The 24,974-nt window shown below is 47.7% G+C and overlaps 1 protein-coding gene across 1 annotated transcript in view; it reads left to right on the top strand.

Moving 5' to 3' along the window:
• The window catches only part of NDE1 (nudE neurodevelopment protein 1), a 225,811-nt gene that overhangs the window by 172,592 nt on the left and 28,245 nt on the right, over positions 1–24,974 (top strand). The window contains exon 8 of the mRNA XM_069647124.1: positions 826–977. Coding sequence (XP_069503225.1) covers positions 826–977 — 152 coding nt within the window. The remainder of the gene's footprint in view (positions 1–825; positions 978–24,974) is intronic.

Below are 24,974 nucleotides of genomic sequence, written 5' to 3'. Positions count from 1 at the left end.
TAACAGTAACTAAAAGTTACTGGAAAAGGGAGACCATGTTTCTCCTCGGCACTCCACTTAAGGTGGGGTGTGCTGATCTCACAAAATAAAATGCAGGTGGGACAAAAGGGTGTACTGCCTGCCCTGGTAACACATGTTAAAATGGGTAAAATAAAAAGGGAAGCTCAAGGCGCTCCCAGCCACAGTGCACAGAAAGTGCTTGTGCTGCAATAATAAAATGTAGATGCCAGAAAATATGGAGAAAAGCATAATCTCAAAAAGATATTTCCGTGGTTGGAATAAAAGAATGAGCGAGTGTGGAAAAAGGTTCCACTCGCTCGGTAGAATCAGTCCAAAAATCCAATAGTCCAGCAAAAGTGCTGGGCGGATTCACAAAGTGGGCAGACTTTCACTCAAGAAGGAAAATCTACCAACACCTAGCCAGGAAAGGATCAAAGGATTCCTACGCCACAATGCCTGAAGCACTGCAAGTTGCTTTCCTCTGCTTTAGCAGAGAACGCCCTTGATTCTAAACGTCTGTCAAATCTGAATGGTACATTTGTTTTCATATTACCCACACTGACTCCTCTGAGGATTTGAAAACTATATATTTAAGGATTCCTGTGCTTTTCCACTGTGCTCTTCCACAAATTAAGCGTTTGTGTCATTTGGAAAGAAATATGGTTCTTTGCCAGTAAATGTTAATAACACAATAGCCGTTGGCATTTATGCATTCTCTGTGTAAACTGACTGATGTTTTTCTCACTGACATTTAGTGAATTTTAAATTAATAAGTTTATAGTTTGTGCGTATTGAAATTCAAATATATTAAAACTTGTTTTTCAGGCATTGGAGTCCAAACTTGCATCATGTCGGAACTTTGTGTATGACCAGTCTCCAAGCAGAACAAGCCTTTCTATGTCCATGCGAGTAAACCAGTCGAGAGACGGCAATGAAAACATACTGAACATTGCCAACATGCCTTTGTGTGATAAAGGGTCTGTGTTTGCTTTGCTTCTGAGGATAACTGTTTGATTGTAACACTCAGCTAACATTGAGATATTACGTAATGGAGTGGCTTAATGCCGCAGTTAAATGAATGTGGAGTTTGTATAGTTGAAAGTGTATTGCAAATGTGTATTTTAGCACTACATTTCACTTCATCTCACTGAAAGGGAAACAATTGGACGCAGCCTAAAAATAACCTAACATTGTCTTTTCACTAGCACATAAAATGATTGGAAAGGTAGATGCAGAAAAATGTGTATTTGGTCTCCTCAATTGACTTGGTAGGATCACTTTTTTTGGAGTCTTAAATATATAGATTTTTTTCAAGCATATATGAAATACATTCTAACAATGGAGGATGTTTGGTTTATTATAAGACTGCTTTAGTTTCGGTTGATGTTTTCAGCCCGTTTGGTGCAATTTAATTAATTTTCTGTGGCTTTGTCATAGACCGATTGCCCTGGAGTTGGAAAGTGGGTACATGGGCATTTCCCTGCGTTCTAGTTTTGGTCTCCTGTTTGAAGACCGGTTGCTAGGTTTTGGCAGTTGGTCCTCAAACATTTTAACAGCCTTGACTAGTTCATTGCATCCATTTTGTTCCATCCACCAACTCTTTAGCGTGCTTTGAAATCTACCATGAGTATGGAGGAAAGGGGACAGGGCATTGGATAAGAGTCAAACATAATGCTCTGATAAAAGGAATGGCAGCAAAGTTTCAAGGGTGTAGCCACGAATCACCTTTCCACGACTCCTCGCCTGTGCACTTTTCCAATCCTAACAATGTTGTGCAACTGTCCCTGGTCCTGTGGACTTCCTGAGGATGACACCCCATGAGCATGGAGGGAGAAGTTTAACTATGGATTTGGGATTACAGTAGTTGCTACAGGGAATAACGTTTTGTTAGGGGTGTTTTCCTAATGTCTATTAAAGGTAAGACTTAATAAAACTCTCCCTTGGTATACAGGCCCCAACTCTTAGTATAAATCTGTACTACGCAAAGGGTTTGGTACAATGTCAGAGCAGCCAAGCTTCTCTTAGGAGTATGTGAGCTGTAGGCAAGTACAATTAACTCAGTAAATACATAGGTTCAAAAAAACTCTTACACACTTGTAGTTCTCCAGCATGGGGTCTGGCATGGATTCACATGCTCATGAATTTTCCCTGTCGTCAGGTTGAGAATCCTTGGTAAAAGAAAAAACAGTTTCAGTTTTGTTTCCAAACTGTCTTTCTCCTATAAACCAATCACTGAGCTCTGGGCCATACTGCCCCAGCCATTGACTGCCCTGTACCTAAGCCCCTCCTCTGGCAGCCATCTTCAGATGTTTACCGCACGTTCAAGTGTTGGTAGTCCTTGTGTTTCGCTCTTCAAGCTTTTTGCGTTTTTTCACGTTTTCTGCTAGGAAAACTGTTTTCGATTCAATTGAGCCCTTGTGCTCCATCGCTTATCCTTCTGATTAACAGGGATCTGTTTTTCGGCATCTTTCATTGCCCCCACGAAAGCAGAAATAGTCGTGTGTTCTTCTTGGAAGCGTACAGAAGTCTTCAGGCCTACACCGCGCCAGATCATGTTTCAGGAGAAGAAAGACAGAGCTTCTCTCTTCAAACTGTGCACCAGCTGCGGTTTGCAGAATGTTTTTTTGGATGACGAGCATTCCCATTGCCTGTATTGTCTACACCCAGAGCATAAAGAAAAGAATTGTGAGATCTGCTGTGGCTTCAACAAGCGCACAATGGAGGATCGACCCATCCGGTTTGCCGCGTTGCTCAAGACCAAGGCCTCTACCCTTGGTGATTCTCAGGGGCATGTCTCTTCTGTATCCAGCTAACCTGAGCAAGCCTTTGAGGGCCCTCAATCGGTTGGGGCCCAACACAAGACCAAGCACCCCAAGTCCGCTTCCGTCAGACTCGCCGCTTCAGCGGGTCCCGCGACGGTCAGGGCGTGTTCATAGTCTCTGTCAGCATTGATCTCCAGCCACCGCTCCAGCTCTTTATCCAAGAGGAAGTCGGCTACGCCAGGGAAGCTGCGGGAAACTCCAGAGAAGGCCAAAAAATGCAAGGTGTCCAAAACAGTCATGAAGGAGAAGGCCAAGCAGGACAAGGTATCCGAGCTGCCGGTGAAGGCCCAGGTGGTTCAGGCCGAATCATCCTCTTTTATTGAGATGGTGGTGGCCTCCCTTTCGAAGGCATAAGAGGCTGACCGCATACTGGGTGCTGGAGTCTGCGCCCAAGTGCTTGCGTTCTCAACCGTCGCCAGACTCTAGTCTCGGCGGCCGCCAGGAAGAAGTCATTGAGTTAGTCTTCATCTGTACCCCCGGACAACCAGGGAAAAAAAATTGGATTCCGTTGGTAGAAAGGTAATCTACTCGGCGGCGACGATGGTGAAAGAGGCCAATGCCCTGGTGATCGTGCCCAGATATGACCGGGAGGTTTGGTACAAAATGGCTCTGCTCCTGGATTTCTTCCACCGTGACCAGCAGTGTTTTGGGTCCTCAAGTTGTTTCTGCCGTCCCTCAAGGGCAAAGTGGTGACGGTCTTCACAGACAAAACTTCCTGAGGTTCTCCAGCAGATTCACCCAGCCGGGGAGCATGGGGGATGCATTCTCATTCCCTTGGGAAGGCGTGTTTCTGCATGTGTCCCTTCTGTTGCTGCTACTACTTCGAGTCATCAGTCAACTCGGATGGTACCGGTGTAGGATGATCCTTGTCGCACCGGCGTGGCCGAGGCAGATCTGGTACCCGGACCTTTCTCAGCATGTCAGCGTCCCCTCCATGGCTGCCAGTGGTCACGTATCTTCTCGCCTGGGAAGGAAGCGCAATTCTACACCACGACCAGAGGTCTCTGAACCTCAAGGCCTGGTTCCTGCAGCATTAGAGTTCGGTGGCTATGATCTTCCAGCGGACTGCTGGGAGGTACTTGCCAAGGCCAGGGCAGCTACATTTAAGTGCTACGGACACAAATGGAAGCGGCTTGAGGTCAACTCTGAGGGTCACGGCCCCTCAAATACTTCTGTATTTCTCCAGCATTGGATCTTTTATGGATTCACATGCTGTGAATATTTCCCGTCAGGCTGAGAGACCTCGTTAACTTTAACCTAGCGTTTTCCTATGGAAAACCTTCACACTTTAGTGTCCTATCGACATCTTTTTGGGTGCTTTAGGCTACACCAATAGGATGTCTGGTATAAGTAGCCCTGCTCCTGCGACTTCCATTCAGATGTCAACCGTCTCCAAACTGTTGGGATCACCTCATGTTTCTGTGTTCTACACGTGCTTTTCATACTTCGGCCATAATGTCATCTGTGGCCCAGAAGAAATGGGACAGCCATACGGATTGCCTGTATTGTCTGTACCCCCACCATTCCGTGGATGCCTGTGAGATCTGTCAATGTTTTTCTCAAAAAACCACTGAAGGACCACAACCGATGTCTGATTTGGCTAAACAAGGGCACGTACCCGCCCTTGGAGGTGGGATTGTCCTGGGGGAGCCAGTCTTCAGTCACAGCGGTGGAGGGGTGGTCTACGCACCGTAGAGCGGTGTCTGCTGAACCCCCATCTAAGAAGCAGCACAAAGAGATGCCGGCGTCGGAGATTGGGAGAGGTAGCAAATCCTCTGTATCTAGGTCGCATCACTCTAATGGGGCGAGTTGCTCCTTTCTGGCCAAGTCGGCTTGACGGGACATGATGAAGGTGTCCGGTGGTAGGCCCGAGACGGTGGACAGAGAGAAGCCTAAGTCAAGGGAGTCTTCCTCTTTGAAGCATTCGTCGTCCAAGGACCATCATAGGTCATCTTCCAGCCGGGACTCGTCGAAATACCATTCTGGCTCTTCGTCTAAGAAGGCCGCTTTGCTGGAAAAAGCCAGACCTCTGGAGGCCTCTGTACCGACGACGGAGGGCTAGTCGATGGAGATTTCCTCGTCGATGGTGGTGGTGCAGTCTTTGCTTCTGTTGCCAACGGTAGTGTTGTCGGCTCTGTCTACGGCCGTGACTGTTAGTGGGCCCCTGCTGCTGTCGGCTCTGCTGGAGATGGAGGGTTTGTTGCCTGAGGGGGTGCCTTGGCAGTCTGGGGCTGGCTTTGGGCCATTGCTCTCGGTGGACATTCTTCAACAGGAACCAGCTCCGTATTCGGTGTCCTTAGGTCTGGAGGAGGAGCAGGAGCCCGGTTTCCATCCATCGCCAAAGGGTCTGCAGGAGGCAGGTCCGTCTATGTCGAGTAGGGTTGGGGCTGGGCCACCCCTGTACCCGTTGGTGAATCCTCATTCTCTGCTGTCATTGCAGGTGTTAAGTACACGCCACTTGTTATTGGGACAATCGGATGCAAGATTTTGAGCGGCTCCAGTGGTGCGTAGTGTGCATGTGGAGGCCCCTCGGCCGAATCTCCCCAGGCATTTGCCTCCGGTGCGGCTGCCATTGATGTCGCCGGTGGAGCTGGGCCTTGTCCAAAGTCATCCAGAGGAAAGGGAGTTGGTCGATTCGGAGCTGGAGAGTGGGCCTTGTGACACGCTGTCGACCATGTCCTCGCCACCCAGGAGAGATGATACTTGGGATACAGACCCAGAGGTGGAACCGCCTAGTAGCTCGGCTCAGCCGTCTCCGCCGGATGATGTTGGGGCATTTCACGCTACGATGGCGAAGGCATGCCAAGAATTTGGCCTAACTCCTGAAGAGCGAAAGGACTGTTTTCTCTTCGATCACATGGGGAAACGACAGAAGGCAGTCTTCTCGGTCCTCATTTTGGACCTTGTGTGGCAAGAGGGTCTATGCAAGATGCGCCACCCTTTTTCAGAACCAGCCGTGAAGGGCCGTCTAGAGAAGAGGTTAAAGGCCCCAGAATCGTCACCCAAGTGCCTCATGTCTCAGCCCACGCCGGAGTCTGTGGTTTAGGCCACGGCGAGTCAGAAGGCGAGGAGCCAGCACAAGTGTTATACCCCCGGACTGTGAGGTCAGAAAACAAGATGCTTTCAGGAAGAAAGTCCTCACAGTGGGCACCACAACAGTGAAAGTGGCTAATTCCTTGGCCATTCTGGCCCGGTATGATGGCGAGATGTGGCACTGGTTGGCCCCGCTCTTAGATAATCTCCCAGAGCAACAACGCAAGGAGGCTATGCTGCTGGCTCGATAGGGGGAGGAAGCCTCCAACCACAGCAACAACATTGCAGTGGACTTGGCAGAGTCAGGCTTTGAACAAATAAATAATGGTGGTGTTCTCTGGAGGCAGGCGTGGCTGCGCTGCACTGACTTTCGCCCTGAGGTCCAGCATAAATTGGTGGATATGCCCTGTGAGGGGGAGCAGCTATTTGGCGAAAAGATTGATGAGGTGCTAAAGGGAATGAAGGAAGACAGACGGCAAAGTCCCTGGGGGCTCTGCAAACAGTCTGTTCTTTTCGCCCCTTTTGGGTGTTTCGAGGGGCCTCTGGTAATGCCCGATTTACCACTTCACACAACAGTTTAGTTGCTCCAGTTACTCTTCCCAAGGCTTCAAGCGCTCGTTCCAGTCAGCGCAGAAAAGCAGGGACTATCAGGCGCAAAGTAAGAAGGGACCTTCCGCCTTAGGGGACGGCAGTCTAAGCCTCAGCAATGACTGCCAGGCGGGCAGTCAACTTGGGGGCAGTGTCGCAACATGTCGACGAGTGGGAACTCATTACTACGGACTGCTGGGTGTTGGGCCAATCGTTGGCATTTCGGCGTCCTCAACATCCAATTCCGCTGGTGAAGGTGGTGCAGCCGCACCTGCAAGTCTTGTGGCAGGAGGTAGAACTCATGTTGGTGAAAGGGGCGCTAGAACCAGTTCCGGTGTCGGAACAGGGCCAGGGGGGTGTACTCCCGGTATTTTGTCATCAAAAAGCACAATGGAAAGTGGAGGCCTATTCTAGATCTTTGGCCTTTGAACAAAAATCTGCAATGCCTGAAGTTCAAGATGCTTACGCTTTAGGATGTAATCCGGGCGGTGCAGCCAGGAGAGTTCCTGGCGTCGTTGGATTTGAAAGATGCCTACTTCCACATCCCAATGTGGCCAAACCATCGGAAGTTCCTGCGCTTTCTAGTCTGGAACAATCATTGCCAATTCCGCGTCCTTGCATTTGGACTAAAGTCAGTGCCCAGGATGTTCACAAAATGCCTCGCTCCAGTGGCTGCCTTCCTCCGCAGGGGTGGGCATCATGTGTACCCATATCTGGACGACTGGTTGGTATGGGGGCTGTCACCGGAAAGAGCGTTGGAGTCTCTCCAGGCATCAATGAGCATGTTAGAACGGCTGGGGTTCGCTGTCAACTTTGCAAAATCCTATCTGAAGCCATGCAGGGAGTTGGTTTTTCTCGGTGCTCAGTCTCTCACGCAGGAAAATCTGGTGAAGCCTTTTGATGAAAGAGTGGTGAAGTTGCAGTCCGGGGCGGCCGAATGGTGCCAAGGAACTATGGTCTCGGTCAGCAGTTGCATGTCACTGCTGGGTTCCGTGGCATTCTGCATTCCACTGATCCCGATTTGTCACCTGTTCATGCGGCCAGTGCAAACATTTTGCGCAGACAGGTGGTCGCAAAGTCGGGGGTTATGGTTGGACAAGGTGGTCATCTCCCGGGGGCCGGTGGATGCACTGAAATGGTGGGTTTACACGACCAATCTGGTACGGGGCATGCCCCTGCTGGAACCAGACTTTTAGTTCACGATAGTGACGGACGCCTCCCAGATGGGTTGAGGGGCGCACCTCAGCCAGTTGCAGGTCCAGGGCCCATGGTTTTGAGAGGAGGTGCTATTGCACATAAACGTACTGGAGTTGAGAGCGGTGCACTGGGCCCTGAAATCCTTTCTCCCTCGCATCCAGGGTGCAGTGGTTTGCGTGGTGACGGACAATACCACCACAATCTTCTATTTGAGGAAGCAGGGAGGCACGCATTCTCTGCCTCTGTCCAAAGAAGCTCAGGAGGTGTGGCATTGGTCCATTGCACAGGGAATTCACATTACAGCTTACCATGTGCTGGGGGTCCAGAATGTGCAAGCAGACAATCTCAGCAGAACAGGGGGACAGTTGCACGAGTGGAAGCTGAAGGAAGAGCAGGTGAAGAGGATCTTCCTGAAGTGGGGGTTCCCCACCCCCCCCCCCCCCCCCCCCTCGACTTGTTTGCCACACCAGAGAACAGGCAGTGCCGATTGCTTGCTAGCAGAGTGGCTCATCCAGAGTCAAAAGGTGACGCATTCTCGTTCCTGTGGACGGGGCTCTTAGGGTATGCGTTCCCTTTGTTTCTGCTGATTCGGAGGACGATCCAGTTTGTGCGCATGTATCCGTACAAAGTGATCTTGATGGCCCCATTCTGGCCCAGGAAGACGTGGTTCTCAAATCTCCATCTTGCGGTGGAAGAGCCCCTTCGTCTGGGTGCAGAATAGGATCTGCTGTCACAGGACGACGGGAGTGTGTGGCATCACGATCCGGCATCTCTCAGCCTAGCTGCATGGCTCCTGATCACTCAGTTCTGTCATCTAGGTATCTCACAGGAGTGTCGTCGGATCCTGGAGGCGGCAAGGGCACCTTCCACTAATGTCTCTCACAGTAGGAAATGGGCAAGATTTTGTGCCTGGTGAGAGCAGCAACCGGACGTGTGGACGGTGGAAGTTTCACCTCCCCAGATTCTTCCATACTTGCTGCATCTGACGCAGGGGGGGGGCCTGGTGTTGTCTTCAATCAAAGTACATTTGGTGGCCATTTCCAGATTCAGCAGATGGCGCCATGCTACTCCTCTATTTAGTGACAGGTTGGTTAAGCACTTTCTGAAAGGACTTTTTTGGACGTTTCCCCCCGGAGAAAAGGTTTGCACCGGTATGGAGTCTCAATATGGTTCTCTCTGCTCTCATGAAACTGCCGTTTGAGCCCATGTCGACAGCGTCCTTGAAGTTCCTCTTGTGAAAAGTAGCATTTCTGGTTGCCATCACATCTGCCAGAATGATTTCAGAGCTTCAGGCGCTGGTCACTGACCCGCCATACCTGCAATTCATGAGATATGAGGTTCCCCTGTCTACTAATCCGCCCTTTATACCGAAAGTGCCTTCAGCGTTTCACAATCCCGCTACAATTGCCTTGCCCTCGTTCTTCCCTAATGCAGCCACACCAGTGGAAAGAGCCCTGCATTCCCTGGACGTCAAGAGGGTGCTGAAGTTTTATCTGGCCCGTACTCAGGACTTCAGGAAGTCAAAACAGCCGTTTGTGGCTTTTGGTTCCTCCAGCAAGGGACAATCCATTTCCAAGCAAGGACTTTCCCATTGGGTTTAATCCACAATTTTTTTTTTGTCACGGGAAAGCTGGCAAGCGTTTGAGGGGAACTCCTAAGGCCCATTCTACAAGGTCCACTGCGTCGGCAGCGGTGCTCTGGGCTGGAATACCGCTTGGTGCCATTTGCCAGTTGGCATCTTGGGCAGTGCCGCATACCATCACCAGACACTACTTTCTGGGACAGCAAAATATGGAAGATGTGTAGTTGGGACGTGCGGTCCTCCAACACCTGTTTCACTAAGGTAGGCTCTGCAGCTTCCAGGGGTTTTGGTTTACTCCATCACTTGCTGGTTCTGTTATCATGCATGTTGTTGGATGTTATCATTTGTGTTCGTGGTTCTGGCCTGGGGGCATGGAGTTGGTTTGCCTGTCATGCACCGCCAGTGGTTGGTCATACTGCTATGTAATCTATTCACAGCATGTGAATCCATGAATGATCCAATGCTGGAGAAGGGAGTAGTTTCTTACCTGTAACTCAATTTCTCCAACTTTGGTATCTTTCATGGATTCACATACCCCCGCCAGCCGCCCCTCCAGGCAAACCTTGATTCGGGTTTGCTCTACTTTGGGGGTTAAAATCTGAAGGGAAGCCGTGGGGGCCTGGCTATTTATACCAGACGTCCTATTGGTGTAGCCTAAAGCACCCAAAAAGATGTCGATAGGATGCTAAAGTGTCGAAGTGTTCCATAGGAAAACGCTAGGTTAAAGTTACCGAGGTTTCCCAGCCTGACAATGGGAAATATTCACAGCATGTGAATCCATGAAAGATACCAAAGCTGGAGAAATGGAGTTACAGGTAACAAACTACTCCCTTGTCGGCTAAATTGGGACTGGCTCACGCCTCTTTCTGGGTACATCTGGCGGCTATCTCCCGTTACACCAGATCTCCGGGACGGTCTTCACTGTGGTCGCACCGTCTGGTCAAAGAATTCATTAAGGGACGCTCGTTCCCGCCAGTGATCTGTCCAAGGCGTCCATTTCCAGGTGGCTCTCTCCGGCACTCACTCACTGTCACCGGTTGGCAAACTGACCGCTGCCTGGCCGTCCGAGAGCCCGTTCTACCAGAGCGATCGCTGCTACAACAGCTTTCCTGTCTGGTGTGACCCTGCTGGACATTTGCAGGGCTGCTACTTGGAGGTCGACGCACACCTTCACGAAATTCTACTGTCGAAAGGGATTACAGGGAAGAGTCCAGAGTCAGCCAAGCAGTGCTGCGCAACCTGTTCGCTTGAAGATGAGCCTGGTGAGGAGGTAAGAGATTGCTTCTGTTGAGCCTTGCCACCTCCCGTTGTTGTGCATGTATCTACTGCTTTGTATTTTTTATTTGTGAGCATGTGAATCCATGCCAGACCCCATGCTGGAGAAGGAACAAGTTACTTACCTGTGACTGTTGTTTTCCAGCACGGGTCTGGCATGGATTCACATGCGAACACTCCCGCCTGACCCTCTGCGGCTCTTCTCTTGGTCCTACTGCCACTTTACGTGCTACCAAATCGGAAGATGGGTGCCAGAGGAGGGGCTTGGGTACAGGGCAGTCATTGGCTGGGGCAGTATGACCCAAAGCTCAGTGATTGGCTTATAGGAGAAAGACAGTTTGGAAATGAAACTGAAACGGTTTTTTCTTTTACTGAGAATTCCCAGCCTGACAACGGGGAATATTCACGAGCATGTGAATCCATGCCAGACCCATGCTGGAGAACAACAGTTACAGTTAAGTAACTTGTGTCTTATAGTAAAATAGACATTTATTTTATATACATAAGGCAAAATTATTTTCAGGTAAGTAAGTACTATTTAAACGCAATAGAAAACATCAGCAATATTTTAGTTGAGTAAAACATAGTATGGAAGTATACAGATCATGAACACAGTTCAAGGGTAAGTAATGTCACTTGTTATAGCAACTCACAAAATGTTCTGTTGTAGGAATAAAAAGGGCTATTCAGCACCAGCAATAGCAGTTTTACACTTTCAAAGACTTCTAATACTTTACAGTGGCCTTAGGCTTTAGCAGTCCATCCCTAACTAGGTATGTGTTCTTCAGTCAGTTTGGAGAAAAAGCAGGTAAGACACAGCAGCAGAAAAGGCAACGTTGCAGAGGATTCTTCAGGTTCGAAGTTTGTAGAATGATTTGTAGGTCATAAAAGTTTCAGCGACCTTGGGAAAGGCTCCATATAGGTGCACACGCATTAGGCCTGGGCAACTAGTATGAGTGAAAACCGAAATGGGGGAATCGGCACTCCAGCAACACAGGAGCGACAAAATGTCTTGAGGTAAGTACTACCCCAAGTTCCACAGTACATGAGTGGTGAATATGCAGCTGGTTTCTTTCACGGTGCAACATCAGTGGACCTAGTCTCTAGTTCCATGGTTGTGGTGACAAATGGGGGGACTCTGGAACGGATGTTGCAGCAGCAGTCGAGAGTAAGGACTCTCTGCAAAGAATTCCTCATACTCCCATGTAGGTCTGTATTTTTGGCCCCTTTTTACGCCTCGATTCTTCGGTCCTGCACTCTGGTGAGGGGCCTTTGAGGAGGGGGAATCTTGCCTCTGGAGGGCCAACTGGAGCACACCAAAGTCCTGAGAGGATTTGTTCACGCGAAGATGATGCACTGCGATTAGGTCAGAGCTCACCTCATATTGGTAGTTTGCAGCCCAGGAAGGTCACAGCACATCGGGGGATGGCTCGTTCTGCAGGTCGTCTTATGGCTAGTTGGTACCACCAACCAAAGGAAAGGAGTCGTCCTCTTCGGAGCAACTCTGTCGATTTGCAAACTGGGGCAGGACAGCAGTGGTCTCTTCGCGATTGCTGGAAGGTTCAGGCATCTCTGGTTGTCTTCTTCGGGTCTTCTGTTCCAGTGGTCGACTTACCTTCTGCCTCAAGAGTCCCACCTTTTGATTAGGATTGAACTCTCCTATGCAAACTCCTGAAGTTTACAAAAAGGGGTGGGTTGCTGTCCAGTTGGGACAACCAACCCCCCCCTCCGCTCCCTGCCCCTGTGAGAAACGGATTCCTTTCAGGCACATCAGAAGACAAAGGGTAGCAGAGTTTCGGGATACTCCCATGCTTCCTTTCCTTGAGACTCTGCAGGCTACACAAAGGGCTCCCACTGAAGACCAAACTCAAATCAGGACCTCCCCTTCCAAGGATGGTAGGAGGATCAAGGAGGAGCCATACAAGAGATGGTAGCTTTTTTTTTTTTTTTTCTATGTTGCCATGTTGGAACAAAAGTGAGCCTTTTGTGTCTAGCCACAGCTGTGAATATAGCCTGCGAGCATGAAATAGTGCAAGTCTGTAGAACATGCCCTCTGCCACCAGCCATGCTTGTTACTTTAAAAGAATTGCTATAGGAGCAGAAACCCCTCGGCACTCTCCATATGAGTGAGTTTCTTTCCTAAAGTCCAACTAAGTGCTTCATAAAACCATATCTGAGGCAGCACAAAACTCCACTGTTCGTGCAAGGCTGTACCACCTGAGAACATTTGGTAGCATAGACACAGCAGCCACGCCTATTTTAGGAGGGAGCTGTAGCTTAGTACAAAGAAATTGTAGCATACATATGTTCCAAAGAAACACTGGTTTATTTAATTAAAAGTAGGCCAAGATAAATCTTGGGACAGTTCGTGCTATAACATTTATCATATAAACACAATTACAAAAAAACAACTTAATACCTATGGTCTACAAACCAAGGAATAACCTTATTTAGATTACAATCGGCAGTCCAGGTGAGTCAAACCTATAACACATTCAGAATGCCATTCAGTTTTTCTTGGGGAATACAACCACAGTTGGCTACTTTTAGATTACAATAAGTAATTAAAGGGTAGTAGGCCCCATTGGTCTCAATATACAGTGTTATTCAGTTATAGAACCACTTAGTTAGGCCAACACTATTACGAGTACATATTGCAACATACCTGTACAGCAGGAGTGGCGGCTACAGGAGGACATTTTACTCCGCATCTTCACAGAATGGGGCTTTCCAGAGATCGACTTATTCGCGACTCTGGAGACTGCCCAATGCCCAGATTACGCTTCCAGGTACCCATAGAACCGCTCCAAAGGGAACGGTCTTTGGATAACATGGTCTGGGAGATTTGTCGTCCCACCACCACCCCTGATTCCCCTGCTCCACAGAATAGTGCACAAGATGCACCAAGAACCAGTCACTATAATTCTGGTGGCCCCTGTGTGAGCCCCCCAACCTTGGTTCTTGGTTCTCCCATCTCATGGCAATGTCAGTCTCCCCTCCCAGGACGCTGCCGTGCCTGTACAACATGCTGTCTCAAGATCTGGGCGAGACTACATCCATGCTCGCAAGCTCTCAACTTAGCAGCCTGGCTCCTGAGGTCAGAGTTCGGGCACCTTCAGCTCCCTCATAGATGCATGGACATACTCTCACCTTTTTATGCAAAATCCTAGTCATTCACAGCCCTACAGCTGTCAAACGCACAGGGGCGGGGGTCGTCCTCTAGGACAGCCACCTGCCCAGTTGGAACTGGTTTAGGCCAGGCACGCCCAGATGTCTTGTAAGCCTTGCTGCTTTCACCGGTATTACTACAAAATATTGAAGTTATTAGTACAAATGCACATTTAGAGTGATTGCACCTTAAGAGCCTGTTGTTAAACCTCTGTGGTTTAGAGACGAGACAAAATTTGAGGGGGTGTGGGTCTGGGTTGTGGGGGTCTTCTTTCACCGAATTGATGATAAAGTTGTTAAAAGAAAGAAAAAGGACGAGAGATGGGCGAAGTATCGCAGTTGCAGTGGCATTAAGGGACATTGAAATCTCGATAAAAAACTGACGCTGCAGGCAATGCTTTGCGGGACCGGTAAATATGTTCATTAAAAAGGCTTGGAAATGTACAATTAGGTCAGTTTAAAGATGTTTTCAGTTGCCATTTTCACATGTATGTATTTCTGAATTATTGCGTGTGATATTTTCATGTGCCCAGTAATCCTGTAGATCCCTCCAACCTGCCCTGATTGTGTTTGGCTAGACCTGTGTGGCTTTTCCATGTTCACTAAAATAGGGTGGCCTCTCAAAACTCTCCTTCATGGCAGGTTCTAAAAAATCATCTTAACGCCTTCTACAGTTTTACCAGTTTACTGCCGTTTACAACTTTGTCTCCTGTCTTGGAAGCTGTTGCTGTTAGGACAGTTTTTCTGCAGTCCAACTAACGGCTTAGTAAAACCATCCAACTGAGACAGTACAAGACTCCACTTTTACTAGAAGGCTGTACCACCTGAGTTCATGGTAGTGTAGACCAAGCAGCCAGGCTTATTTTATGAGGGAGAGACAGCTGTAGAATCGGTACAAAGAAATTGTAAATCCAATTATGGTCCAAGGTGTATGCTATGATTTTCAAACCAATTATAAATCTTCCTGACCTGTGTCAATTGTTGGGGATTGTTAGGCAAAGTTTAAATGCAGTACCCTCTACAAGCAACTATGAGTACAGATGTAAGCAAACCAACCTTTGGTATACGTCTGTACTACAGTTTTGGTAGCGTGTTGAGCAGCCAGGCTTATCTCAATAGGGGAAATGTGAAATGTAATGATGTTACACAGAGGTCTACAATAACAGGTGTTCAAATAAACTCTAAGACTCAATGTTTCTTAGTTAAACATTTATTAATTTATTAACCATTCAATAAAAGGAGGCAATTATATTTAACGCACAAATATACTTCAATACTGTACACTCTAAGTTTCTGAATCAGATAAGACCCTATTGCAATGGCCCACAAATACTACCTACAATCGCAGGTAACTTTTAGTAATAAGGGTGCAGGGGACATGAATATCTTACTGTAGCATTCAGAATACTTTTCAAAGAGGAGTAAAAGGCAAAGGTTATTAGAACAAGAAAACGTTACAAGTATTCTTAGAAAGTGCAAATATTTTGAGTTCACCAGAAGTCAATTCAATTCAATAGGCTAGGCCTCTTAGATAGGATATAGCAAGTCTGATCAGTAAACGGAAAAGTCTTTGCCAAAGTTCTTAGAAGTAGTTTGTAGCAAGAAGAATCATATGTTGGCTCACAAGCTGATTAGGTCTGTTAGTTGCGAAAGTTTCAAGCACTTTCAACACGAGAGCGAAGTACTCAGTCTTGTTTTACAGTACCTTACAAATGAAGAAAAAGTGGCAGCTGATGACTTCTGTTCCTGCAGATCTCGCTGTTCCTGAGCCTCAGTCGTGGGGACAAGGAGGACGTCGGGGGGGCCTCCTGCACTGCACTTGAACAGTCAAAAAGCTTGTCAAAACTTCAATTCTGGTAGCTGTAAATCAAGCACACAAACTGGTGTCACTCTCCGTGGCAGCACTCTGAGGAAAATGCAACCAGCTCTGAGATGAGTATCCAGGTGGCTTATTGTTGAGTTGATTGGTCCCACCAACTCAAAGGGAGAAGTCGTCCTTGCAGGGGCTTCTCTGTCCAGGTGAACTGGGCGATTTGGACCTGCAGCAGGGCTTCACCAGGCAAACCAACGGCCCAGTAGTTGCAGCAGCCGTCCTCTTCAAGCTCGTCTTTGGTTCTTTTGTTCCACTTTATTTACTCTGAGAAACCGTAGTTTATTCCTGAGAAGGTATTTAAACCTTGGGACAGCCTGAACGGCTTCCCTGTGCCACTGCACTGAGGGTGATGTGTGACACAAATGAAAAGATGATGCCTATTGAGTTGGTTAGACTCCATAACCAAAGAAAACGTAAGAGTAAAACACACATCAAAATACATGAGAGAGTGGGAAAAAGGCTCACACACTCTCCAGGTAAAAAAAAAATCCTCAAAATCCAGCAAAGTTGCTGGGGGTCTCTAAGGTCAAGGGAATTGGCACATTTTTGAAAATTCACCCTAACAGAGATAATTGTAATTTCTGTGCTAATTCCATTCAACATCCGAGACTGCCAGCTATTTGGCTGGACTTAAGACTTTTTAATTTTAACCCTGGATTGAGTGATGCATTTTTCTCACTCTGTCATGCATTTTTACCTGATTTGTATTTTGTGTTTTCACTGTTTTTGGAGTCTGACAAACTCCATAGGCATCTGCTTTTTGTATGGCGACACACCGCACCTTCGGTGCAGTGTCGCAGAGAAATTCTTTAGATTTCTCCTAAGGTTTAAATACCTTTTTCTTGGGTGAACTACAGTTCCCAAGAGTGGTAAAGTGAAATTTACTTTACCTTTTCTTTTTGTAGGTCCTGCAGACACCATTTTATGTGGAGTGCTAGGGGGTTACTTAGTAGCCCCTTAACCTACTTTCTCCTGTAATATTTTTATGTTACCTTCACTACTTTAAATGGCTGGTGGCAGTGGTTTAATTTACCATTGTGCTTTTCTACTGCAGGCTGAACCTTCAGCTGCAGTGCAGCACCCATGGGTGACCATTTTGTCAAAATGGCCCCTGTCTTCCTTTTTCGCCATTTTCTGTTTGAGGTCTTTCTTGGGTTTTACTTAGTGTGTTGAGACATATTTGAGCCCTTTGTTTGTCTTGCCTTTGGCATGCTTCAGCCCTGAAGCCTGCCTTTGGGTCCAGTGTTTCTGGAAGGACAGGATGTGAGGAAGGGTTCTGAAACTCCCCTGTCGTTTGTCTCTATGAAGGACTGAATGCAGCTAATCCTGATTGGCCGGCTTGCTGTCCGGGAGGACAGCCACCCTGCTGTGTGATTGACAGCCTAGGCTGTGCATGAATGGGAGAAACCTGTTTTAAAAAGCAAGGGTTTTGGGACTACAGTCAGAGTTGACCACTGGGAGAAACACCCGATGAAGAAACCACAAACAAAGCTTGCTGCAACCTCCTGGACCTTTAAATTGCCTGGTGAAGCCCTGCTGCTGTGTTGACCTCCTTTTTCACCTCGACCAAGATGCTCTGGATGGAATGACTTCTCCCCTTGGGTTAGTGAGACCCACTAACCCAGAGACTAACTCTGCTGGTCCACCATCCACGATTTGCTTTGCCTCTCCATTGCTGTGAGAGCCCAACGCCTGAGGTCGAGTGTCCGTAGTCTGCTGCAGAATGAATCCCGCTAGAAGCTCCTGGAGACTCTTAAGGACCCTTTAGAAGCAGAACCTCCAGATCCAGAGTTCAGCACTGAAGCAGCAAAGAGTCCAACCGGTGTCCGAAATCTGCATCAGTGCAGTTTGCTAAGCGCTGAAACCGCAAAGTGCACCTGAACCAAAAAGAGCCCGTAGCTCCCAAGTACCGCCTCAGGAGCCCTCCAGACGTCCTCCCCCTTGTCCCCATGACTGAGGCTCAGGAACCAGGGTCTGCACAGCTGTAGCAAAACAGAATCCAACTGAACTGCTCTTCTAACCAGAGGTACTGTTTAGGCTTGGGTTACTTACCTCACTGCCGGTAGCCATGCTTTTCTCACTTGGGAATTGCTTGGCTACCTCGTCGATTTCAACTCCCTTCTCAAAGGCTTAACAGGTTATGACCCTACAGTGATTTTTCTGAAACTATCTAACTTTGTGCAAGACTTTGATCCAAGAAGTACGTCAGATCCATAGACTATGTCCCAAATGACTTTGGCTGTCCTGGCTCCCTGAAGGCACTCTTCCCGTCCACTGACTTTGATAATGTTGGTCCCTCATAGATGGTGGCTTGTTGTGTACTGGTACTGCTGGGAAAGCCTTATCTAGACTTCATTGGAGGATTTAGTTGTCCTCACATTTGCTGTCAAACTGTTCTAACCTTTTTACTTCTCATAACCTTTCCTTTCTGCTACTCAGAATATACAAACTATACTAGTGTGATATATAAATGCCATTACTGTCCTTGTGTTTGAAGTCACCTCAGGCTATAGGAATTCTGTAAAAAGATTAACCACTTGTTTTGATTCTGAAAAGTGTTAGGCAGAATTGCTTGCAGTACCCTCTGGGACCACCACATACAATTAGGACTAAAGGTGTAAGCAAAAACCAAACTTTGCTATACGTCTGTACCACACAGTTTGTGGTAGCAAGCTGAGCAGCCAGGCTTATCTCAAGAGGGAATGTGAGCAGTACAAGAGGTTACACAGAGGTCTTACAATCACAGTGGCTCAAGTAGACCCTTACACTCAAGGTTTCTTGGTAAACACTTATTAATTTATCACACAATCATTTAGAAAACATTCACTAGAAGGAGGCAACTTAATATTATACACAAACACATGTCAATATCAAACCAATAAGTTTCTGAACAAATTAGGCTCTCCTGAAATACGAGCATAATGGCATTTCAATTACTTTTAATGGGAGTAAAAAGGCACAAGTTGGCAGAATCGATCACACATACTTTCTTAGGCAATGCAAATAGTTTCAGTTCACTAGACAACTCGATTCAGTTCAATGGGCCTAGGCCAAAGTCAATGGGCTAGTGTCTTGGATAGGAAAGAGCAGTTCTTGTAGTAAACGATAGTCTTTGCCATTGTTCTCAGAAGTTGTTTGTATGAAAAAGAATCATATGTTGGGTCACAAGCTGATTAGGCCTGCAAGTTGGGAAACTTCCACAAACTTTCACCGCGAGAGGTAAGTTCTCTCAATTGGTTTGGCACAGTACCTTAATATGAAGAACAAGATGCAGCAGAAGACGTTGGTTCCTGGCATTTCCTGTAGATCTCACTGTTCTTGAGCCTCAGCCGTGGGGGCAAGAGGGAGGACGTGTGGGTACTCCTGCACAGTACGGGATCATGGCAAAAAGCAGACAAAATGGAGTCACTTCAGTTCAAGTAGCTGTCATCGAGCACAGAAGCTGGTGTCCTCCCCCCCGCCCCCCTGGTTAATCCTAACCAGCTCCGAGAATGATATCCAGGTGGCTTTCGAATTGATTGGTCCCACCAACTCAAAGGAAGAAGTCGTCCTTGAAGAGGCTTCTCTGTCGAGATGAACTTGGCAATTCGGACTTGCAGCAGGCCTTCACCAGGAAAACCAATGGTCCAGGAGTTGCAGCAGCCGTCCTCTTCCAGCTCATCTTTGGTTCTTTCATTCCAGTGGTCGACTCTGCTTTCCAGTCTGAGACTCGCCTTTTAAACAGTTTTCTCCCTTTCATTCCAGCCTAGCTGCCACTCACCCAGCAGGGTGGCTGTCCTTGCCGGACAGTCGGCCAGCCAATCATGCCAGAGTGCATTTGGGTCTCCTAGGAGACTAAGCACAGGGAGTTTCGGGCACCTCCCTCACTTCCTGCCCACCCCAGACACTCAGACGCCAGAGGCGTTCTTCAGTCCTGAAGCCCGCCAAAGGCATAGAAACAAAGGGACCAAACCTAGTTTGGCGCGCAGAGACAAACACTAGAAGGACCTTTCCAGAAGGAAATGGCGAAAAAAGAAGACCGGCACCCGTTTAAACAAAGGGGCTTAAGGTGCCATATTGAAAAACCTGGCTCTGGCGATTTTTAGCTACCGGCGTTCGCAGTCGGGAAAAATCATGGTAGTTCGTAGTAAAACCACTGCCACCAGCCATTTCAATAGAAAAGGGTAGCAATTGACTGCTAGATGAGTTTCTAGACGCGGGATACTAGGTAGCCCCTCCAAGCCTCTATGGGAAGATAGTGTGTGCTGGGTCTAGGAATTTAAAAAGACTAGTAAAGTCACTGTAACCTTACTTTCTCTGGGAAACAGTGGTTTATCCCAGAGAAGGTATTTAAACCTTTGGGAAGTCTAAAAAGACATCCCTGTATCACTGCACTCAGGGTGCTGAAAAGATGCCTATGGAGTTACCTTAAAACTCCATGATCAAAGAACACAAGAGTAAAACCCACATCAAAATACATGTGTGGGAAAAAAGGCATGCACTCTTTCCAGGTAAAAAAAAATAGTCTTAAAAATCCAGCAAAGTTGCTTGAGGTCTCTAAGGTGAAGGGGAATTAGCACATTTATTAGAATTCTCCCCAACAAAAAAAAACTTTAAAGTATATTTGAATTGTTACAACAAATTGCTTTTTAAAGAATGCTCATTTAAAAACGGATGTTAAATAAATAACTCTGTATAACTGAAACCTTGAGTTTAAGTGTTACTTGGTTACTTGTATTTGCGAATTTCAGTTGTACAGCTATGCAGCTCACATTTATCCCTCTTGAGATGGGCCTGGCTGCTCAGTCACACTGCCAACTTGTGTAGTGCAGACCTATACCAAAAGGTGGGCTGCCTAATGCCAAGCAGATACGTGTTGTGTAGTCTCACAAAGTGTGGCCGCACCAATTCTTACCTAACGACCCCAGAACATTTTGCTTTACTGGTGGATTATTTTTCCTTATCCTGCAGTGAGTGGCAACCTTTTTCCACACTCAGTCTTTTACTCTTTTTATGGGTGTCATTTTTAAGACTCTCCATAGTCTTTTTAATTCTGTCCTCTTTGACAACTTTTGGCACATACTGCCTATTGTTGCTGGGTTGCCTTTGTTGCCTTTGGGGCTCCCCTTTTAACTTTCTCTGGCTAACCTTTTGAGAACTACAGTTACCATGGCTAGAAAGGGTCTTTGGATCCCTTTTGCATTTTATTAGGTGGGACCAGCACCCCACACCCTCTTATTTGGAGTGCTGGGGAGATGCTTGGTATCCCCTTTCTTTTTAACTGTAACTTGTATGTTAGAAGGACAAACTTACCTTTAATGGCTGGTGGCAGTGAACCTTTTTATTAATTTAGGGCACCTTTACTGCAGGCTGTTTCCACAGGCCCGGTAAAAACACCAATGGGTGCTCATTTTAATAAAACGGCCCCAGTCTTCTTTTTTCGCCATTTCGGTGTTCCTTGTCCTTTCTTGTTCCTTCCCCTGACCTCCATGGCGGGAACATCCTTTGTGTGAATTATGTCTTCGGTGGGAATCCTGTGGATTCCAGGCTCCAGAGTGTCGGGCAGCAAGTGAGGGAGGAGTCCAAAACTCTGCAGCCCTTTGTCTTCCTTCCTTACTGCGAGAATCCAGTTCAAACATGGAGGCTGGCTGTGCTGAAAGGACTACCAACCCCCGAAGTATGAATTTTGCAAGTCTATTTGGCTTGGTTCCTGCATAACTCGGATCCTGGAAGCTGAAGAAGTAGTTGACCACTGGAACCGAAACCAAAGAGGATGATTAAGAAAAACACAGATGTGATGATTTGGAGCGACCAGAGAGCCTGCTGTGTAACCGGATCCTACTGTTGCCCTTCCTTCCAATCTACCTGGGGATTCCGAAAACAACGACCCTGAGCCTGGTCAGACTGACTAGACTCGAGAAGACCTGCATTTTGAGCCATCCCACGTTGTGCTGCAACATTGCGGGGCTGCAATACCCTGGGACCTCAAGCCTTTGTGCGATTGCGCAGTCTTCCAAATTCCGAATCTTGCTGAAACTTTGTGGGCATCCTACTGGACCTCCAGAGATGTGAATAGAATCTGAAAAGTCCCCTCACCAGAGTGCTGGATCTTGCAAATGCTGAGACTCTGACCGGTGATATTGTCGTCTTCTAGCTCCTGAAAATCCGTGCTGAAAAAGCCCATCCAGGGTCCTGTCTTCGTGACAAGGAATTCAGTGACTGGGTTTTCGGCTGTAGATCGTGAATTCCTCCTGCTGCAAACTTTTCCTCTGTGCTGAGAGACTATGCTGGCTTGGGTATCGCTTCCTTTAAGTCCCTTGTGATTCCTGTGTCACTTTGGGGTGTTTTTTGTGATTGTGAGTCCTCTCGTCTAATTAACCCAGGCCACTGCTGGAATCCTCCTAGGGTATCTTCTCTGAAGTCCCTGGACCCTCAACTACCTTTGAAAGTAGAATACTTGTTTGAACATTCTTCCGCTGGAACGCTGCCTTTGCCTGCAACTGAACCCTATTTCACCATGCCTACTGCTGGCTCCTAGACCACTAGGGTCTCTTCTGCCTCTGAGACAACTCATGTCATAGAATTGGGAAGGGCTGGATACTTCAAGGGGTCTCTTAGATTTCCCAAAGGTTTAAATACCTTCTCTTGTGAAACGGTTTCCAAGAGCAGTGAAGTGAAATTGGCTTTACTTACATTTTGGAACTTTCTAGACCCAGCACACACTATCTTCCCATAGGGTGCTGGAGGGGTTACTTAGTATACCCTTTGTCTAGTTTCTCATGTAACATTTTTATGTTACCCTTTCTACAATTAATGGCTAGTGGCAGTCCTTGTGTGTTTTTACCGCGGGCTGACACTGCAGCTGCAGTAAGACACCCTTGGGTGCCCATTTTATCATTTGGCCCCAGTCGTCTTCTTTTTTCACTATGTCTTGCCGGAAAGGTCCTTCTTTAGATTTACTCTGCGCGCCAAACCAGGTTTGGTCCCTTTTGTTTGTTTTGTCTTTGGTGGGATTCACGAGTGAAGCCCGCCTCTGGCTCCAGTATGTCTGGCAGGGGCAGGAAGTGAGGGAGGTGCCCGAAACTCCCTGTGCTTAATCCCCATGATTACAGATATGCAACCAAAGGTGATTGTGGGCTGGCTGTCCTTGCAGGACAGCCACCCTGCTGTGTGATTGACAGATAGGCTGGAATGAATGGGAGAAACCTTCATAAAAGGCTGGGTGTGGGGCTTGGAAGGCAGAGTCGACCACTGGACAAAGGAATCTGAAGAAGAACTTGGAAGAGACGCATGATGCATATCCTGGACAGTTGGTTTGCTGGTTGAAGCCTTGCTGCTGTGCAGAGGCTCCAAATTCATTTGGACTAGAGAAGCCCTACAAGGGCGACTTCTCCCCTTGAGTTGTCTGGACCAATAAACTCCAGAGTGAACTTGTTTCGACATCCTCTCGAAGCTGGCTGTACTTTTGCTGCTGCTGCTGGAACCTAAGTGCCAGGGATAGGAACACCAAATCCAGTGGATCACTTTTAAGACAGACCTGAGCTGCTGCAAGATCCCCCAAACTCCCAGTAAGCAGGACTGATCAAGCCTGAGCCACCTCATCAGAGTTCTGCACCCCAGATGCAAAGAAAGTTGGTTACTTCTGTAGAGTTGCTTGCATCTTCTACATCTCACAAGCGTCCCAGCTTGTGGCCCAACATTGATTCTACTTTTTCTACAAAGACTTCTAAAGCATTGTGCAAGACTTTTATTCACCTACAAGAAGAGCTTCAGCTCACCTAGACTTTTTCCCAATTGACATTGGCTGGCCTGGCTCCCTGAATAACTTTTTTTTCCTCTGACATGGTGTTTTACCTTTCCTTCCAGGAAGGGGTTAATATGCTTTGCATTGGGGGGTTCAAAAGTACTTACCTGCTTCAGAATAATTGTGTGATCCTTGTGTTATTCTATAACCTTTTTCTTTGAGATACTTAGAGTGCGTATTTTGGAGTGTATTTGTGTGTAACTGATATATTTCCCCTTCTGAAGAAGGCTTATTCAAACTGACTGTTAAATAAATTATTGTTTAATCAGAAACCTTGAGTATAAATGTGTATTTGGATACTCGTCACTGTGAAGCTCTGTGTAACTCCCTTACTGCTCACATCGACGCCTATTGAGATAAGCCTGGCTGCTCAGCCACACTACAATTTGTGTAGTACAGACTTATACCAAAGGTTGGGTTCCTATTGCCAGGAGGTCAATGTTGTTGTAGTGCACCCAAAGGGTACTGCTCCAAATCTTGCCTAACACTGCCAGACGAGAAGGATCTCCACATCAATATCCCGGAGCTGCGAGCAGTGTTCTGGGCCCTGAGGTCATTCCTTCCGTCCCAGAAGTGCAAGGTGGTTAGGATCTTCAGACAACACCACCACAATGTTCTACATCGGGCAGCAGCTCTCCAGAGAGGTGCAGAGCTTATGGCGATGGCCCATCAACCAAGAGATATTTCTCACCCCCAGTCACCTGGCGGGAGTCAAGAACACCATTGCTGACTCCCTCAGCAGGGAGTTGCGCTCCTGCCACGAGTGAGAACTCTGGCAGGATTAAGTGGACCGCATCTTCCCCACATGGGGCAGACCCCAAATCGATGTGTTTGCAATGGCAGTGAACTCCAAATGGCAGAAATTTGCCAGGAGGTTCCACCAGCCGAGGAGCGTGGGGGACGCATTCTCCTTCCCGTGGGAAGGCCTGTTCCTATACACGTTCCCTCCGCTGCCACGAGTCATCCATCAACTCAAACAGTGCCGATGCAAGATGATACTGGTCGCCCCAGCATGGCTGAGGCAGATTTGGTACCCGGACCTTCTCGGCCTGTCCGCGTCGCCTGCTGTCAAGCTGGTGGTGTTCGTGGATCTGCTCACCAGAGAAGGAGGTGCAATCCTGCATCAGGACCTAGGATCGCTGAACCTGATGGCTTGGCTCCTGCAGCCCTAGTGTTCGGAGGATACAAGTTGCTGGAGGACTGCAGGGAGATCCTTGCCAAGGCCAGAGCGTTATCGACTCTTAAGTGCTACGGGCGCAAGTGGAAGCGTTTCTCTACGTGGTGCCGGTCGCTGAAGATCAGCCCTCTGAGGGTCACGTCCCTGCAGATTCTTCCATGCTTGTTATCCTTGGCCAAGGCAGGGCTGGCGCACGCCTCTATCAAGGTGCATCTGGCGGCTATCTCCTGCTACATCAAGTCTCAACTATTACTGTTCGTGACCTTTGGTCCTGTGAACCATGGGATGGCCTTGACCAAGGATTCCATCTCCAGGTGGCTCTCTGGCTGTATCACACAATGTCATGGGTTTGCAAACTGACCGCTGCCCGCAGTCGGGGAGCCCATTCCACCAAAGCAATTGCTGCGATGGTGGCGTTCCTGTCTGGTGTACCCTTGCTGGACATGTTCAGGGCTACTACATGGAGGTCCACGCAC

Source organism: Ambystoma mexicanum, chromosome 2q, assembly GCF_040938575.1.
Source record: "Ambystoma mexicanum isolate Mex_15411 chromosome 2q, UKY_AmexF1_1, whole genome shotgun sequence".
In the NCBI taxonomy this organism is placed as follows: domain Eukaryota; kingdom Metazoa; phylum Chordata; class Amphibia; order Caudata; family Ambystomatidae; genus Ambystoma; species Ambystoma mexicanum.
This window is presented reverse-complemented; position numbering and strand designations above follow the sequence as displayed.